Genomic DNA, 19977 nt, shown 5'->3' with positions numbered 1-19977 from the left:
TTTTGCATGCCACATGGTGCAGCCAAAAATAGATAAATAAATGAATAAAATAACTTCACTGATAAAAAGATGGCCTCTTGAGAAACAGGTCTCCTTAGCCAACTATTCTGCCCAAGGAAGGGCCAATATATGGACTTCTTGGCATGGCTGCTAGCCTCACGATGATTTCCCCTTTTGTAGAAATCGCTCCATCCCCTCACACAGAAGTAGACCCCAAAGGCCCTGGCCCTCCTCCACAAACACCTAACCTGGACACACTCATCGGACCAACCCAGGGATCTGCTTAGTACTTCTCTGGGAAAAAGGTCCACTAACTTCAGCTTCTGAGCTCACGAAGAAGACTTGTTTCCTGCTTTGACATGAAAGCTGGTTTCGGAAACTCTCAGTGGAGGCACGTGTTTGAGATGATCAGAGCTGGAGGAAGACAGGCATTTCAATTTGCTGAAAGCTACAGAGTTGCCATGATCGCTGGGCTGATTACTTACTGTCTCTCGTGGTTTAGCTTGCCCTTAAATTCTGAGCGGATATATGAATATCCTTCCAAAAAATTCCACTTTTCTCCCTGTATCCTTCTTTTCCTTTTTTTTTTTTTAAATTCAGCTAGCCAGGGTTACTTTCTGTCATTTGCAGTCAAATGAAACTTATCTAATGTTGCCACCACAGACTCATTATATAAGTTCCACCCAAGGTTCAAGACAGCATGTTGGCTCCATAAGAGAGAACTCTGGGTTAGTGATACTCAGACAAAATTAACCCCAGGACTTGGTTTGAAGATTCAGATAAAAGGCAACAGGAGACAAGGGTTGGTAGAGGGAGAAGAGACACAGATCTGCAACCACAGGTTGGAATGCTCGCTGTAAGTTTCACTTCAGTTTCTAAACTACATGAAAGAGGAGACTGCTGTTTCCTGCCTTTGACATGAAACCTGGTATCAGAAATGCTTGGCGGAGGTATATTTTTGAAGTGATCACAGCAGGATCGAGGCACGTATTTAAATTTGCTTTGGCTGAACTGTAACTTATAGGACACCTACTCAGTGTGTAATACTATGAGATTGCATTGAAGGACTCCTTATCTTGTATCCCAGCAGGAATTCAGAAAAAGAGTAAGGGCAGTCTCAAGCCTTCGGCGTTGGTTTGATATCTAAAATAGAGAGTAGGGCAGAGCACATATATATAAAACTCAGCCAGGTTGCCCACCTAGACTGTAAGATGTTTGAGGGCAAGGATGATACTTGTTTCATCACTGTGCAGTCAGTGGCCAGCAATGTCCAGCTCATAGCTGGCACTCAATACGTATTTGTTAATTATGAATTAAACTAAAGTAAGATTATATCCATCCATGTTTTATTATTGCCCTCAGGTTCAGAAAGCAAAGTTTCCAACTGTCGTATGCATGGTGGGTTCATCTATCTCCTCCCACCAATGGGAAGTGACTTTCTAAGGGGGTTTATAAGAATATTTAAGATCTTTCTCTTTGCTACCTTTTCTGCAAATAAACTTGAACTCATCAAAAAAGGGGGCTAGTAAAACCACATTCATTTATAGATGAAAGGGTTTTAATATTGGTTTTAATATTAAAAATATTAAGAGAAGAGAAATATACTGAAGTAGGAAAAGCAGACCAGTTAGCCAGAGAAAAAGAAGAGTCTGTTAAACATGCAAGTCAAATCAGGTCACTTTTTTTGGAGTACTTGATTCTACCTTTCAGATGAATGCACTATGGAACTGGCTTAAAATCTGAAGAGGACATTACCAAGATTTGATAAACACTAATCCAATTGCCCCTAAAGCAACTCTTCATGATATGCCAAAGAATATACAGCTCTCGCATATAATTATTGGAATGAATTACCATAAAAGGGCTTCATTAAATAACAGTAATAATGAGTAAGTATTTATGCCATGCTAAGAATGATTCTAAATATCTTACATGCCTAATCTCATTCAATCTTCACAGAAAGTCATTAAGATATCAACTATTACCATCAGCTCAGTTTTATAAGATGATGAAACTGAAGCTCAGAGAGGTCACATAACTTGCCCGAGGACACACAGTTAGCTGATACATGGCAAAGGCTGGAGTTAGAACTGGGAGTTCACATATTTACTCATTATACCATACATTTTTCTCAGCCTTGGTGATAATGACCACCATGGAAACTCTCTACGGCATGTGAAATGTTGTTCTTGGCTATTGTGGGCCAGAGATCACATGTACAAATCAAAATTCGAAGAAGTGGATTCTTTAAGAGGCAGCTTGAGGAAAGAAGAGGAGAGTTTTTGCTTCAACATTTCTCACCAGTCCTCAGTTTCTTCATTTGTAAAGGAGAAATGAAATGGTCTCTGAGCTCCCTTCCAAATCCAACATTCTGTAAATCTAGCTAAAAGCACAGGCCCAACTGAAGGGCAAGAAATATTAGGATGCTTAGTAACAAAATGTTTATCCTGTTTCGGCAAATGTACAATATTCACTTGATATACTTTAGTCCTGATGTCATTTTATTTTTGCCTCTCATTTTTCTTTTCCTCCACCTTCTTTTCAAACTTTAAATTTTATTTTACTTTACTGTAATTATGTAGGCTATTTTATATCCTTTCTGGAGAGGCATGAATGAGATGGGGCTAAGTATTTGGGGGATGTTTCCTAGTCAGCCTTCTTTTGTTTTATGATTTCCTAGTATAGTTTCTCCAATGGCAATTTATGTAAATAAATTATGAAGAGCAATAAACGCGAAGACAGAAGTTCAAATTGAGTCACATTCTTTAGAACAGTGGCTTTATATCACATACCAAAAATATTAAAGGTTTTAAAGAGACTGAGGACTAAAGCATGTCTTGTAGGCCTGCGGTATCCTACAAGCATTCTGTTACATCATGTGGCAGGGATTCTTCCCATTCAAATCCGTTCAAGGCCATGCTGTGATGTGACGATACTGTATTTCGGTGTCACTGTGACACCCGTTTCAGGAGACAGCAAAATGAGTGGAAAGCACACACACTTTAGAACCAGTTAGCCCAGATTCCAGTCTCAGCTCTGATGCTTTCTATGTGTGCAACTTGGGCAAATAAATGAAAATCTCTGAGTTTTTATTTCCTCATCTGAAAATGGGACCACTTTACACATTATAGTGGGTAGTGCAGAAGATTAAATACCTCAAACTTAGTAAAACTCCACAAAGATTTGTTTCATTCTCTTCCTTGTCTGTTTTTTCCTTTTTCAAACACATCTCCTCTACAAACTAAGGAGATTTATATTTTTGGCAAACATAAACTAAAGAAGTGACTCTTGGTTGTGGTTTGGCAACGTTCCAAGTTGTCACCAATTATTTTCAGAAGTGTCACATAACTCTCAAATTCAAATTAATTTTCAATTAATTATTTTAAAATGCTGGCTGGGTAAAATGGCTGGTGTCGCAAAATAAAATAATAACTGTAGCAGTTATTAAAAGGTTGGGAATCCCCACATCAATACAAAAAGAGAAGTGGAAATTTGACATTTAAGAAAGAACCAGATAGGATCTTCAAAATTGAGAACCAATTACTATAAAGGGTAAAGCACAAGCACAGCACACTTGACTTATACCATATTTTTTCATGCTAGTTAGGTGATTAGAGTAACAACACAGTAATTCCTATAATAAATTGTACAAGACAATTTCATGTACAAAAGTATTGCAATATAAATAAAAGGTAATGGGAAAGGCAATTTTTGTTTTAATACTATTTGGACATTTAAGTGTAAAGATAAATGGTGTCTACATTTTCCAAGATGACACTCAGTCAGTTATAAGAGGAAACAGTAAAAATTAATAATGGAACAAACATATTCATACTAAAAAAGTCTCAAATTTCCAAGTCTATCTGAGTTGAATTTAGAAGCCTTGTACAAATATGAATAGAAGTTTTACATAACATCTTACTATTACAAATGAAAGGCAGAGTCTGAATTTTATCATTACTGAGCGTACATACAATGCAAATCATCATTTTCAAATTACGCTTTGTATACACTTTGGAAATAAGCATTAATCGTCAGTAGCTTGCTAGTTGCGATGCTGCCATGAAAGCTGCAACGCGGGCTTTGGTAATGGGATACCCACCACAGAATGTTGTGGATAATGATTAGCGTTTATTCTTTTAGGTGCTGGGACATAACAGGGAAAAAGAACTGACAAAAATCCCTCTTCACATAGAGCTTACATATGAGTGTGAAGGTTTTAAAAAAATAAGTGAATTAAAAATATGTTAGAAGGTAAGTGGGCCATTGAAGAGAGTAAAGCAAGTGGGTACATTGTATATATCTCTATGATATACTTGGGAGATGGTTGGGTTTTGAGAATGAGAAATATCTTAAGAGTGTTTGTGGGTATTCATAAGGAGAAATTAGAGTGAACGGAAACTTTAATGCAGATTAGAGATGAAATGTAGATTACAACAAGGGAAAGGGAAAATTATAATAATAGAATCTTACAGTTGGCAGGAGGGTTAGACCTTGCTTACAGAATCTTCATTCTTTAGCTTAGGAGGCAGAAATCCTGGGAGTTTAAATAATAGGAATAAAATAGGAAAAAGAAATCTTAAAAGAGTATTCATCCCTTTAGGTTAACACTTTTACCTATCCTGAGAGCAAATATTTTCTTATGACCCAGGACCAAGAATTCTGGTTTCACTCTACTGAAGACATTAAATAGATATGAAATTGTAAGGCAAAAGTGTATGGTTGTTGTTTATTTGGACATCTTCCCTGTTGCCCTCAAAGGTGATGCCATTCCTGCCAGTGAATGAGTGTGAGAAAGTCTCTCTTAAATAAACTCACTCCCCAGGCCCTGGAGGGTGAGGCTGGCCTGAGTGGGTCTGGGCTGGTCTGCAGAGTGGCCTGAAATACCCATTTCTAGTCCTTCCCATTCTGGGGATCTGGAGGTCAGAACCCTGGCAGGGCCTCATCCATCGTGCAGAAAAATGCTTCCCCTGGTGATCCTTAACCGACCAAAATTTTTAATAAGAATTTACACTTCATCTGATGGTGAAGAAGGAATCCTCAGCCTGGAGGTCTCCTGATCACTGGAAGCCAATTCTTTTTAAATTTTTAATTGAAGTACAGTTGACTTACAAAGTTGTGTTAATTTTTGTTGCACAGCAAAGTGATTCAGCCATACGTCTATATACACACTCCTTTTTAAAATATTCTTTTCCATTATGGTTTATCCCAGGAGATTGGATATAGTTCCCCGTGCTATACTGTAGGGCCTTGTTGTTTATCCACTCTAAATGTAATAGTTTGTATCTACCAAACCCAAACTCCCAGTCCATCCCTCTCCCTTCCTCTTGGCAACCACAAGTCATTTCTCTATGTCTATGAGTCTGTTTCTATTTCATAGATAGGTTCATTTATGCCATATTTTCAATTCCACACATAAGTGGTATCATATGGTATTGGTCTTTCTCTTTCTGACTTACTTCACTTAGTATGATAATCTCTAGGTCCAACCATGTTGCTGCAAAATGGCATTATTTCATTCTTTTTTACGTCTGAGTAGTATTCCATTGTATATATGGACCACATCTTCTTTATCCATTCGTCTGTTGATGGATATTTAGGCTGTTTCCATGTCTTGGCTGTTGTGACTAGTGCTGCTATGAATGTAGAAGTGCACGTATCTTTTTGAATTATAGTTTTTTCTGGCTATATGCCTAGGAGTAGGACTGCTGGATCATTTGGTAGTTCTATGTTAGTTTTTTAAGGAATCTCCATACTGTTTTCCATAGTGGCCGTACCAGTTTATATTCCCACCAACAGTGTGGGAGGGTTCCCCTTTTCTTCAGGAGCCAATTCTTTCTTTCATTCTTTCTTTCTTTCTTTTCTTTCTTTCTTTCTCTTTCTTTCTCTTTCTTTCTCTCTTTCTTTCTCCTTCCTTCCTTCCTTCCTTTCTTTCTTTCTTGCTGCGTTGGGTCTTCATTGCTGTGCACCAGCTTCTCATTGTGGTGGCTTTTCTTGTTGCGGAGCACGGGCTCTAGGCACACAGGCTTCAGTAGTTGTGGCTCGTGGGCTCTAGAGCGCAGGCTCAGCAGTTGTGGTGCAAGGGCTTAGTTGCTCCATGGCACGTGGGATCTTCCCGGACCAAGGATCCAACCCGTGTCCCCTGCATTGGCAAGTGGATTCTTAACCACTGTGCCACCAGGGAAGTCCCCAGGAACCAATTCTTAAATGAACAAGAAGAGATCTGTTTCTAGAAGATGGAATTCCAGTTTCCATTCACTGTTATTCATAGGTCACACTGCTGACTCCGTGACTTCCAAGGACCATCTGGGCTTAAAAGCCATCATAGCTTCAGCAGGTTATCTTGTTTCCTGAGGCCTATTACTCTCAGGGGGCATAACGGAAGCTCCTATGTCATGGGTTTTGCCCCTTGTTCCCAGCTTTGGTGATTTTGCCTTCAGCTGGCAGGGACAGATAAGAGGAATATTTCAGAGTTACTGGGATCTAACTCAAGAGCCGGAAGCCAGTTTGTCAAGTACATATCTATCGGCACCCAGGGTCTGTAGCAGGGGTTTAAAGAGCAACAAATTCCCAACTGGGTAATGAATAGAACAGAGGAGAGGCAATGGAGAGCAAAAATCTCGGTTTCCTAAGTTTGCAATAAATAAAATAACAATTATAGTGATGATAAGGCTACAGCAAGTTTCAGCTTTTTTTTTTAAGTTTTGAATTTTATTGTATTCATTCTTCTGTACAGCAGGTTCTTATTAGTCATCCATTTTATACATATTAGTGTATATATGTGAATCCCAATCTCCCAGTTCATCACACCACCAACACCTGCCCTCCGTCACTTTGAAGAAAACTCCCATAGGTGTCTGGATTACAAATCTTTATAATTCCTATTGCATTAATCACAAACCTTCTTTAGTCAGATTAACCTATTTGCTGGGAAGCTTAATATTGACCCAAATGTAATCTGAGGAGCCTTTACTTTGGTGCAGTCTTAGGTGATCCTTTCACCTAGTGATTGGATCAGTGCCAGAAAAGCTCAACCGGAAAGTACTGCATTCACTTTGATCTCAAACATGTGGCATATACATATACACACACAATGAAATACTACTCAGCCATAAAAAAATGAAATTTTGCCATTTGCAGCAACATGGATGGATTTGGAGGGCATTATACTAAGTGAAATAAGTCAGACAGAGAAAGACAAATACTGTATATCACTTATATGTGGAATCTAAAAAATACAACAAACTAGTGAATATAATAAAAAAGAAGCAGACTCACAGACATAGAGAACAAACTAACAGTTACCAGTGGGGTGAGGGAAGAGGGGAGGGACAGTATAGGGGTAGGGGGTTAAGAGGTACAAACTATTGTGCTTAAAAGAAGCTACATGGATATATTCTATAACACAGGGAATATAGCCAATATTTTATAATGACTATAAATGGAGTAAAAATTTTTTAAATTGTGAATCACTAGATTGTACACCTGTAACATATAGTATTGTACTTCAACTATGCTTCAATTAAAAAGAATTTAAAATAAAACAAAAAAACTTAAAAAAAGGGGGGGGGGTTTGAAACCTGCTAGTAGGCAGAATATGTACTTTTTCCTAACTTGGAGAAAGTCTGGAAAGAAGTATGGAGAATGACCAAAGGTACTGAAACTAGAGTCTAGAGGGAGAGTTTAAAAGAAGGGAGCTGATTTTGTTTGGTGAGAGAAGAGGAGGCTGGAAAGTAACAATGGTAATGGCTTTGAAGGATACAAAGGGTTGCAACTTACAGTCATCATTCATTCATTTATTCATTCACTCACCCAAAGCACCACGCACTGTACCAGGACCTGGGAGACACAGAGGACAAAAATTGAAGTAGACAAAACACAGTCCTTGGCTTCAACATCTCCTCTCCATTGCCAGTGACCAAGAATTGAATGAAAATGAGTGTAGATTGGGACGCAAGTAAGAAATAAGTCTGAAGGGAAGGGATTTGAAATTGAAATGCTTGCCAAGACCAAAGTAGCAAAGGAAATAAAATCATTACCACTTGCCCTTTGTTTATGAGAATTATTGCTGGTTAAATGATAAAGTAATTTTCAGGGTTGATTAGGAGAATTTCCACCAGAAAAAAAAAGATGATTGCTTCAATTTTATGGTTTGAAATAATCTATCAAAGACCTTGTGTGGTCAGTATAAAGTAAGTCAACTATTTTGTGGTTTCCACTGTGCTTTTTGTCTTTCCTTGACTCTGTGTGAGTCATATCAGGGTCTATTCAGGCCACAGAAATAGCAGAAAAGGAAAAGGCACTGGTGGCATCTCTCCCAGTGTGATCAACAAAAAGCCCACTAACCAAGTTTACCATGGAAATGAGTGTGTACAAATTCGCAGCAACTGACTCTGTTATTAAGGCTTGAATTCCTCTTGTGCTTGGTTCTTGGAACTGTCCAACTTTTGATTAACTGAGAATCATCAACATTTAGGACATATAAAATTGTGATTCTATATCACAAATACAGAGGAAATCTTTTACTTTATTTAAATAGTATAGACAAATGAGTTAGATAATTTAAATACCAAGCGAGTGTGTTTGTTTTTTAACTTGAATTTTCTGGTTTGACTCTAACCACCCAGAAAGGAAATTTTAAACTATTTCCAGCCATACTTAAGTGCCATGTAAAAACTTATCAGAAACCAAGACAAGAGAAACAGAATTTTATGATGAAATTAAGAAATTGTTCAGGAGAGTAATTTCTAGTCAGTATTTTTAATATTCAATGATCTTTGAGAAATTGCATTTCATTTTAAAATGCTCAAAAACTGCTCAAAATGATCATTTTTGGGTCTCCCCAGTATGCAAACTTCTCATACCTAAACTTCTGAGGAATCAAAAAGTTGTTCTTTCCTTTGTCCTTTCTTTGTTTACTGTATATATCATTATAAAACAAATAGGTCATTTTAAAGAAATGTGTGCTTTTAATCAATCCATTAAATAACACATTCTGAGAAAAATACCTATTTTGCACAAGGCACATTGTTTTCTCCTAAAAATAATACTAACATACTGACATATATATATATATATATACTGAAGTATATATATACTGAAATATAATATACTGAAATACATAATATACTGAAATATATTATATACTGAAATATATATATATTTTAATGTAGCATATGGCACTGTAATTGGAAAAAATGTTTCTAAACATATCCAGTTGCATATAGTATGCACATAATTCAATAGAAGTGACAAGTATTTAATTGAAATCCACTTTGTCTCGCCTCCATCCTGAAACGATATCTCACAGGTCAAGTATCTGTTCATAGCTTACCTGTCTCACTTCCAATCAAAGGCTGATTTGCAAAATGCTTGACAAAATCTTTCAAAGATGAGAATTCATTAAAGCCAAATTTAAATGAATATCCAGTATATTCAACGTGAAAGTGTTTGACGGAGTCTTTGGCTCTAAAAGGGAAAAAAATGTTTAACATTATTTAAGAAACGAGTATCTTTTTTGAAGGGGAATGTAACCTTAGGCATTAGCATTACCATTAAACCCTTCTAAAAGCTGAGAGTTCTGATACCATCACTGAAACCACTGGCACTTAAAGAGCAGCGCTGGTTTCTGCAGGCAGAGCATGCTCTCAATTTTTCATTCTAATGAAAGACAAGAGCCTGTGCTCCCTTGTGTATTCGGTGCTCCCTGTGAATTCCCTGACTTGCCGAATGAGTCTTTGAACATTAACCTCTTAAGGGGCATGAGTTTAAGAAGGGCAGGAAGAGAGATGATAGAAATGGCAAGTCACTCCCTCCCCGTATTCTTCTCTGTGCCTGGCCCTCCTCCCTTACTTGTTTGGGAGTCAATCCAAATTCTGCTTCTGTCACTTAATCAGTTACGTGAGCCCAGCCCTTTGCCTCCCATGCCTAGTCCACTGCCTGCTGAATAAAATATCAGATTTCCTACATTGTCATTCTCCACTTCATTTTTGGAATAAGGCAGAGAATTAAATTTTTAAAAATTTATATATATATACTTGATTTGACCCAATCCTATCTTTCAAGCCCCACTTCCACTATTCCTCTCTTGCTGGGCATGCTGCAACTTTAGCAAGCATCAGAAATCAGAATCACCTGCAGCGCCCAGGTTTCTGGACCGTACCCCCCGAGTTCCTGATTCAGTAGGTCTGGGGTGGGGCCTGAGACCTGTATTCCTAACCTGCTCTCTGGTGATGCTACCGGTCTGGGGACCACACCTTGGGAACTGCTGCAGTGCCGCCATGCCTACTGTTCTCCTAGGAGTTTCTGCCTTTGTCCCTTAGCTCGTACAGCTCCCTTCGCCTGTGACTTCTTCCACTTTGTTCCTGATCAAGTTTCAGTTCAAATGCCACTTACTCTATCAAATATTGCTTGCTACTTCCGGCTTGAGTTACTTGCTTTTTCTCTTCTCAACAACCCAAGCACTTACCTTGTTTTCTTTCATGGCATTTACAGCACTCTACTTTGTAGTAAGGTATTTGGATATGGTCTTATTGCCCCTGTGAGGCTATACTTCCTGATGTCAAGGTCTTTGAATCTTCTATAGCACTTATCAAAGCGGTAGGCACAGAGCGGATGCTTTGAAATATTTATTATTAAGGAAGCGAATGACCAAATGAATAAAAACAGTCATTCTCCTGATCTGGTCTGTGATTCCTCTTACTTTTGCTGGTGGTTATTATTTTTTAAAGCATTTCCAAGTGCTTGTAATGGAAATTAATATTTTATATTTTAACTTTGTATATAGATGTAATATATATATCATCTCTTTGTAAGGAGCTTATAATTGTTCAGGAGAGACATACAAAAGTGAAAAGTTAACATTCTTTTAGCCAACAATTCCACAGATTTGTTTGAGATCTAGGGGAGATCCATGCAATAAAGGATCAACAATCTAACCACTTTAATGTAATTTTAACATTTGCTGTTGATTTGAGAAAGCACAATTCCTGTTTCCCACAAAGCAGAATTCTATTTTTGATGACTATTTTTCCCAAAAATGTTTTTTAGAAAATTTGTAAATAAAATAAAACAATAATGGTTTGAGGTTATTGGCTGGGTGGCCGAGGGCAATTACATGGAGTCCTCACATCACCATTCTGACCCAGGGGCAACTCCCTGTGAACCCAGAAAGACTTGCTACATGTCAGTGGACGCCAAGGTGACAGATGCTGACAGATAACCGATGACTCCAGCTGATTATCACGTGACTAGGTCACCTTCTCTGAAAGGGAGGCCAACCAGGAGGAAGGGGATGGGAGAGAAACCCTGGAAGGACTGGACAATCACTGTTTTGAGCAGGGCGTACCTGGTGGGGACTAGATTAACTTTCTTTTTTTTTTTTTTTTTTTTTTTTGCAGTATGCGGGCCTCTCACTCTTGTGGCCTTTCCCGTTGTGGAGCACAGGCTCTGGACGCCCAGGCTCAGCTGCCATGGCTCACGTGCCCAGCCGCTCCACGGCATGCAGGATCTTCCTGGACTGGGGCACGAACCCGTGTCCCCTGCATGGGCAGGCGGACTCTCAACCGCTGTACCACCAGGGAAGCCCTAGATTAACTTTCTTAATAGGTGAAATGGAAATTCAAGAAAGAAGGTCAGTCCATTTATAGAAAAAAACTAAAAGTTGCATACTGCCTGCTTGAGTTTGTGATTATGAAAACTGCACAGCCACAAGTCATTCTGATTTTCCAGAGGAAGCAAGGCATAGTGAAAGGGGCACTGGGCCAGGTTTCAGGGATGTGATTCTGGTGCTGTTTCTATCACTGATTTATTGGGTGGAAGACACTTTACCACTTCAGGTTTCAGTTTCTTCATCAGTCAAGCAAGAGTTCTGGGTTAAACAATTCATAAAATCTCCTTCAGCTCTGACATTTTTTCTCCACCAATGGAAGGGCCAAGAATGTTTTTTGCAGGCTCACCACTCAGAGCTTGGCATCCTCGGACCTGTGGGTCTAGCAGGAATCAAGAGAATTTGGTTCTCTGGCAATCTGAGTGTGACCATGGAGTCAGTGCCCCTATAAATAAGAGGTGGGACCCCACTGAATTTATAGAGTTCTTAGGCATCCTACCTCACAGAGAGAGAGTACAGCCCTGTCCTTTCATTGCTGTTCCGCAGAAGGTAGCTCCCGTCGCATCCGTTGGAGAGGAGAAGAGCCTCGGCTGCATGTCGGGTGAGGTTACCATGGTACCACCTGCGGAGGAGAGAGCAGCACTTTCACTCAGGGTGAACCCCAGGGGGACTCTTCCTGCACTGGGTTTTCCTCTCATCAATATTCTCCACTCTGGGAGGCCCGAGACCAAACCCTGAGCCAAAACATCAAGAAAAGGAAATTGCTGGATGAGGCTGAAGGGGAAAGGAGAGAGTTGGCCAATCGCAGAGTGTCATGGGTTGAATTGTATCCTGTTGAGGTGCTAAGCCGCAGTACCTCAGAATGTGGCCTTATTTGGAGATAGGGTCTTCAGTGAGTTATAATGAGGTTATTAAGGTGGGCCCTAATTCAATAGGACTGGTGTCCTCTTGTGAAAAGGGGACTTCTGGAGACACACTTGCAACAGGGAGAATGCCATGTGAACATGAAGAAGGCCATCTGCAAGTCAAGGAGGGGGGGCTGGAGCAGATCCTCCTTCACAGCCCTCCAAAGGAACCCACCCTACTGACACCTTGATTTCGGGCATCTAGCCTCCAGAACTGTGAGATAATCAGTTTCCGCTGTTTAAGCCACCCGTTTTGTGGTACTTCATCATTGCAGTCCTAGCAAACAAACACACACTTTACTTTGTAGACAGAAAGTTTTTTAAAAATCCAAGTCAAAAATAACCATAAGAATAGATTTTGGCCAATTTTCTCTCTTTCTTTTGGTCTCTCTCTCACACTCTCTTTCGAAAGTGTGGTACTACTTTTTGCAGTGTAGAAAACCACTGAGCTGTTATACCAGAGTCCGTTGTCATGAGGGAAATGAAGTTGAGCACAAGGAATTCAAATGTTTTATACTGAGATGCAAGCCCCATCCAATATTGTTTCAAACTCACAAATAGCTGCACTGCTGGGGAAGTCCCAAGGACATTCAAACTGATGTATGTGTTTTAAAAAACAAAATACAGGGCTTCCCTGGTGGTGCAGTGGTTAAAAATCCGCCTGCTAATACAAGGGACACGGGTTCGAGCCCTGGTCTGGGAAGATCCCACATGCCACGGAGCAACTAAGCCCATGAGCCACAACTACGGAGCCTGCGCTCTAGAGACCGCGAGCCACAACTACTGAGCCAATGTGCCACAACTACTGAAGCCCACACGCCTAGAACCCATGCTCTGCAGCAAGAGAAGCCCCCACTTGCCACAACTAGAGAAAGCCCATGTGCAGCAATGAAGACCCAATGTAGCCCCCAAAAAATTTTTAAATAAAACTAAAAACCAGAAAACAGAAACACATCAGAAAAGGCAACATATATCCACAGTAGAAAAAAAAAATCTACGTAGTTCAAAAGAAAACATAATGAACATAAAGCTTTTTTCTCTCCCTTAATCCTCAGTCCCCCTATTCCTTTCCCCAGAGGACCCCAACGTTAACCATTTTTTGTGCTTCCTCCTGAGAGGTATCCCATGCATTTAGACGCATTCAGGCCTGTCCGCTACCGCAGTTCTATGGAAATAAGAGCATTCCAGGCGCACTGTTGTGCACCTCACTCCTTTTTCCTAATGACAGTTTTTTCCCGCTCTTTTTAATGAGCTGGTAGAGAGAGTTCAGTGGGGTGATGAGGATTGTGGGCTATGCAGTCAATCTGCCTGAGTCCCGATCTGGGTGGCACCTCTTATTAGCTGTACCACTGTGGGCAAGTTACCTAACCAATCCAAGTCTCCGTTTTCTCACCTCTAAAATAGAATTAGTAACATTGGACCTTGTGGGCCAGTTGTAAGTTCTGTTCACATATGAAATGGTCAAAACAGGCTTGGCAAACAGCAGGGCTCAAAACACATTAGGAGTTGTCATGAAGCCATTGAGATCCACAAAGCCATAACTTGCAATGTATCTTCTGGGACGTGATTTTCTTGTTGCTCAAATATAATTGTTTATTACTTTCAACTTACTGCAGATAACAGAAAGCTAGGTCCTGGGGACAGTAGCTGCTGCTAGGGACCCACAGTCCAGGGCAGTGGAGGGGAAGGGGACACAAGCAATTACACAAATATTGGTAATGTCAGTGAACTAAGTACTGTTAAAGAGATGTGCATGGTGTTCAAGGAAGACCCCTGCTCTGGGGGTAAGGGATCCTACTGGGATGTCCCTGTGGCACGATATTTTCACCTGATAATAAAAATTAAACGTAAGACTAAATGTAGAAGGAAGTTTCTACATAGGTCTCCGAGCTATCTGTTTTCTAAATCTGCATTTGCTAATATCTGCTTCTTTAGCACATTTCCTCTTTGGGGCAGAGATGCCTCCATCCTGTGTTAGAAATGTGCTTGCTAGCTGAAAGCAATGGCAAGGTGAAGCATTTTATAAGAAATCCCATTGACTTATTTACCCATTCATTCGACTAATTCCCAGACATGCTCAAATCTTCATGGAATGAAATTACTATAAAAGACAATTGGAAACTAAAACTAGTATGTTGTATGTCGATTATACCTCTTTTTCTTTTTTTTTTTAAAAAGGACAATTGGAGGAGCTAAAAGTGAGGCTATCAAAAACGTCAGGTTTGTTTACAGACAAAATTCTAATTCCTTTTGATAAGTGAAATCTCTATGAGGTCACAAGTTCTTAAATACATTTTGCCTGTAATTATTTTTTGAATGAACATTTCAGCAAACCATTTAGTTTGAGCCAATAGATTACTTATTTGAAGCAACAAAAATTTTTTATTTGTTTATTTATTTTGGTCGCACAGTGTGTGGGATCTTAGTTCCCCAACCAGGGATCAAACCCGCGCCCCCTGCATTGGAAGCACAGAGTCTTAACCACTGGACCACCAGGGAAGTCCCTTGAAGCAACAAAATTTGATCAACAAAATTCTAAAATGTAAAGGATTTGAACATTCCTTGGGATTCTTTTCAACAAGATCTGATGTCTGTCTAAACCATTTACGGAATTCTGATCATTCCAGCTTGGTGGCAGTTTTTACTGAGAACTTTATTATGGTAATCTTTTAAACAGTAGCTATATATCATAAACACATAAGAAATCCTTGAATATAAAGCAAGACGGATCACACTGTGTTCTGATTTGGAACATCTCAGGGAGTGTTAATTTCTGGGTGAGAAACATCACTTGGTTGAGTCAACATCACTGTCACAGTTTTCGTGGAGTCCTGGGCCTGGGCAAACCTAAGACAGAGGCTGCCAGGCAGCCACCTATGCTTCATGATGTCTGCAGGGCAATGAGGACCCTCATTCCCCAAACGACTCTTCCACAAACACCTAAACTCCCTGTCTTAATTGAGTTAAGCATCCTTTCCTAGGAACTTCCGATTAGCATATCTTCCAGGGATGTGACTATAAAGCCAAATAACATTACATACCCTTTGCAGGAATATGTCCATCTTTGGTAAGGATGGTTCAAGACTGTGTACATAAAGAGTGAAAGGTTGAAAATACAGTCTTATTCAGCTGGTAGTTTTCCCACAGTTAACCTTCTCTACCTTCTATCATTTAACTTTATAAATCTTTATCTATTAAGCTCAAATCTGTGCAAGGCATTGTATTAGGCAGGTCAAAGGAAACACAAACCCAGGCCGAGCCTCAAGAAACCATTAATCTATTCAGGAGGGTAAGACAAGTACTTTGCAAACTACATCCAAGAGAGAGTAAAGTATCCAGCGGGGGTTATAGGAAGAAAGATCAAGGCCATTTTTTGAATGACCCAACATCTAAGTAGGCCTTGAAGAATATGTAAGTTATTTTTTAAAGTGTGCATTATTTTTTTCTGATCATAAAGCATATGTAGTAAAAGTTAAAATATGTACACATAAGAGAAAATGAAAGTCTTTCACAGAAGAGGAAATATGTATTTCAAATAAAAAGTCTCACTATTAATCAGAAAAATGCAAATTAAAACAACAATGCAGTACTTTTTTAATCCACCAGATCTGCTAAAATTGAAGGATTAGCATTAAGTACTGGAGAATTTGGGGGCCCTGGATATTATCATCTACTGTTGGCAGGTGTTTAAGTTGGAGGGGAACTTAGCACATCTAGTGTAACTGGACATGCACACATGACCAGCGGCTCCACTTCTGGTGGCTTATTAGTGAAACACTCACACATACACAGAAGGAAGTGTGAATTAAGGTGTCTACTGCAGAGCGTTTGTGAGAATAAAATTTAGGAGCCATCCTAAATATCTACCAACAGTGAGATGACAGATAAGTGCAGTGCAGTGAGTACTCATAGGATGAGATTACGTTAAAAGTTAACCGAAAGAGTTTGAAAAGCTAAGAGCGTCGTTGGTTGCCAAATGCTAAAGGCAGGGGCTTGGGTGCTACCAACACATTGTGAGGGGACACCAGGAATGATTACCACCCTCTGATGGCCGATGCAGTCTTGAACAACTGAGAATTGTCCCGCTCAGAATGCTAATCACTCCCCCACGGAGAAACATGGAGTGAATATTTGTGTCCGCGCACATCAAAGTTGACAGATCCCAAAACATACTGTTAAGTTAGAGGAACTGGTGGCAGGTATAGTCTGAAACCACTTCATTTTGAAAAATCTCTCTCCTTCCCTCCACACGATACAACGCATACAATAATATATAAAAGCACAAAATAGAAGTCTGATAAAATACACACCAAACTCATAAGTTTGGTCCTTAAAAGAAGGAACCAGGATTGAGGGTGTTGTTAAAGGGAACTTTAGCTCAATCAAATTTTCCTAATTTAGCTTGTTCTAATGAAAAATAAAATAAAATACATGTATATATTAATTGGGTAACTAAAATTTGAAAAAGAGAAAATTGTATGTCTACCTTGATCCAACCTCCAGGGCCCTGTTAATGTTGGCTTTATTTAATTATTTTACTTAATTTACTTATTCAACTATTGTTTATTGAACACCGGAAATGACCTAGCATTTGCGGGGAGGGAGAGAGAGACTTTTTCTCTATTTAAAGTCTGGTGGGATACGGAGTGACAATCGTTCAGGGAGCTATTCTGTGCAAAGGGAATAACAGGAACAAAGGCCAAGAGGCAAGAGAATGCCAGGTATGTACGGGGTCAGAGCCCTGCATGGTGGGGTGGGGTGAGTAATTCGGGTGAGTGCCAAAGGGCAGCAGTCAGGCATGGTGAGACAAAGCTGGGGGGAGACTGATGCTGTCTTATACTGGGCCCTGGATGCTGACAGTTCCTTGGTTGATGTCTACAGAGCTTTTTATGGATTAATATGCATATACAATAGCTCATTACATAGAGTCCTAATTGCACGGGCCTCAAGTTCCTGTAACTGGGACTGTGTTTAACATTTTTTTATTTTGTTCTTCTGATTATTAGATGGAAGAGTCCAATTTTAAGGGGCTTGAAACTTATAAAATTTGGAAGTCTCTTTATGAAAATTAATATAAAATTACCAAAAAAAGAAAAGAATAATTATTTAGAATGAGAAATCACAATAGATTACAAATTTTAAAAGCTGACATCAACAAAATGAAAAGGCAACCTACTGAATGGGAATAAATATTTGCAAATCATATATCTGATAATGGGTTAATATTCTAAATAGATAAAGAACTCATACAGCTCAATAGCAAAAAAACAAATAATCCAAAGCAATCCGATTTAAAAATGGGCAGATCTGAATGGACATTTTCTAAAGCAGACACACAGATGGCCAACAGATATATGAAAAGGTGCTCAACATCACTAATCATTGGGGACATGCAAATGAAAACCACAGTGAGCTACCACCTCGCACCTGTCAGAATGGCCATCGTCAAACAGACAAGAACTAGCAAGTGTTGGTGTGGATGTGGAGAAAATGTTGGTGGGCATGTAAATTGGTACAACCACTATAGAAAACAGTAGGGGGGTTTCTCAAAAAATTAAAAATAGAGCTACTATATTGACCCAGCAATACCACTCCCGGATATTTATCTGAGGAAAATTAAAACACTAATTAGAAAAAATATATGCACCCTGATATTCATTGCAGCATTGTTTACGATAGCTAAGACATGGAAACAACTAAATGTCCATTGATGGATGAATGGATAAGGAAAATGTTTTATATATATATATATATTCAGCTTTAAAAAGAGTGAAATCTGGCCATTTTTGACAACATGGGTGGACCTTGAGTGCATTATGTTAAATGAAGTGTCAGACAGAAAAAGATAGATACCGTATGATCTCACTTATATGAGAAATCCAGAAAACAAAACAACCAACCAAACGAAACTAAACTAAAACAGACTCAGAGATACAGAAAACAAATGTATAGTTGCCGTAAGGGAGGGGGTTGTGTGTGAACTATGTATAGGAGATTAAGGGGTACTAATGGCCAGATATAAAATAAATAAGCCACAGGGATGCAATATACAGCATAAGGAATATGGTCAATAATATTGTAATAGCTTTGTAGGGCACAGATATTTACTAGACTTAGCATGGCAATCATTTCCTAATGTACACAAATGTCAAGTCACTAGGTAGTACACCTGAAACTAACATAATATTGTATGTCAACTATATTTTGATTAAAAAAAGAATAAAAATTCACCAAGCTTTAAGTATGAAAAGATAATAAATAAGTAAAAATAAATCAACAAAAAACAAATGAAAAACCAAGTTCATGTATATAGAGAACAGATTGCTGGTTGCCAGAGGTGGGGGAGGAAGGGATAGTGAGATGGGTAAAGGGTACCAAAATGTACAAATTTCAAGTTATAAAATGACTAAGTCATGGGGATGTAATGTACAGCTTGGTGACTACAGTTAATAATACTGTATTGCTTATTTGAAAGTTCCTAGAAAAGTGGGTCTTGAAAGCTCTCATCACAGGAAAAAAAAGTTTTGTTAACCATGTGTGGTGATGGATGTTAACTGGACTGATTGCAGTGATCATTTTGCCATATATACATTATCAAATCATTATATTTATTTTACTTCTGAAATGAATATAATGTTATATGTCAATTATATCACAAATTAAAAAAATAAAAATAAAAAACTGACAAATACCACAAACATTTCAAAACTGAGAAAACAACTTATATTCATTAATTAAGTGTTTACATACCCCTATACCTTTTTTTCTCTATACTTTTGGCCATGTCATCTCTGGTTATTTCTTCATCTAAAAACAATTGTATACTACAATTTTCTATATAGAGGATAGAATAAGAAGCCAGTCTTTTACCTATAATGCTTTTTAAAATTATTGATAGCATAGAAAAGTTATTTTCAACTTCACGATGTGATATTGCTAATGAAGTTTTTAGGACCGTTGGAAAATTTGAGAACCTCTATCAGATTTCTTTCATAAATGAGCTGTAAGATTTCAGGGTGTTTAAAATTGTAATGTTCAGGGACTTTGAGTTGACTCCATTTATTTTAACTACATCACTAGGGTCTGTGCAAGGCAGAGGATCTGAAGCTGAAGCTTCATTGGTTTCACTCTCTCACTTCTGGAGATTATAAAAGCCATGTCTGCTTTTTATTTTTTTAAAAATTAAATAATTTAAAATGTTTAACTTAGTAAATGAAAGCCACATATATAATCCCTCATCGCAGAGAAAATCACAACCAGCAGCCTGGTTTATATTTCTAAATTTTGTACAAAGTCTAAACCCTAAGAAGACCCTTATTCAATCTTTGTTTACATATTACTAATGATGCAGAACTCACTACTTGTATAGGCAAGCCCATTCCATACTTCCATGATTGATGGCCAGAAAACTCTTGCCTATATATCAAATTACCGTTTCTTGCTGTACGGCTTTCAACAGGTGGT

General features: G+C 38.7%; 1 protein-coding gene across 1 annotated transcript in view; it reads right to left on the bottom strand.

Moving 5' to 3' along the window:
* DAPP1 (dual adaptor of phosphotyrosine and 3-phosphoinositides 1) overlaps positions 1-19977 on the bottom strand; it is a 57962-nt gene that overhangs the window by 25798 nt on the left and 12187 nt on the right. The window contains exons 2-3 of the mRNA XM_065878116.1: positions 12108-12230; positions 9335-9468 (exon numbers count right to left, since the gene is read on the bottom strand). Of these exons, the coding sequence (XP_065734188.1) occupies positions 9335-9468; positions 12108-12230 (257 nt within the window). The remainder of the gene's footprint in view (positions 1-9334; positions 9469-12107; positions 12231-19977) is intronic.

The sequence above is a fragment of the Phocoena phocoena genome, chromosome 5 (assembly GCF_963924675.1).
Source record: "Phocoena phocoena chromosome 5, mPhoPho1.1, whole genome shotgun sequence".
Taxonomy (NCBI): Eukaryota; Metazoa; Chordata; class Mammalia; order Artiodactyla; family Phocoenidae; genus Phocoena; species Phocoena phocoena.
This window is presented reverse-complemented; position numbering and strand designations above follow the sequence as displayed.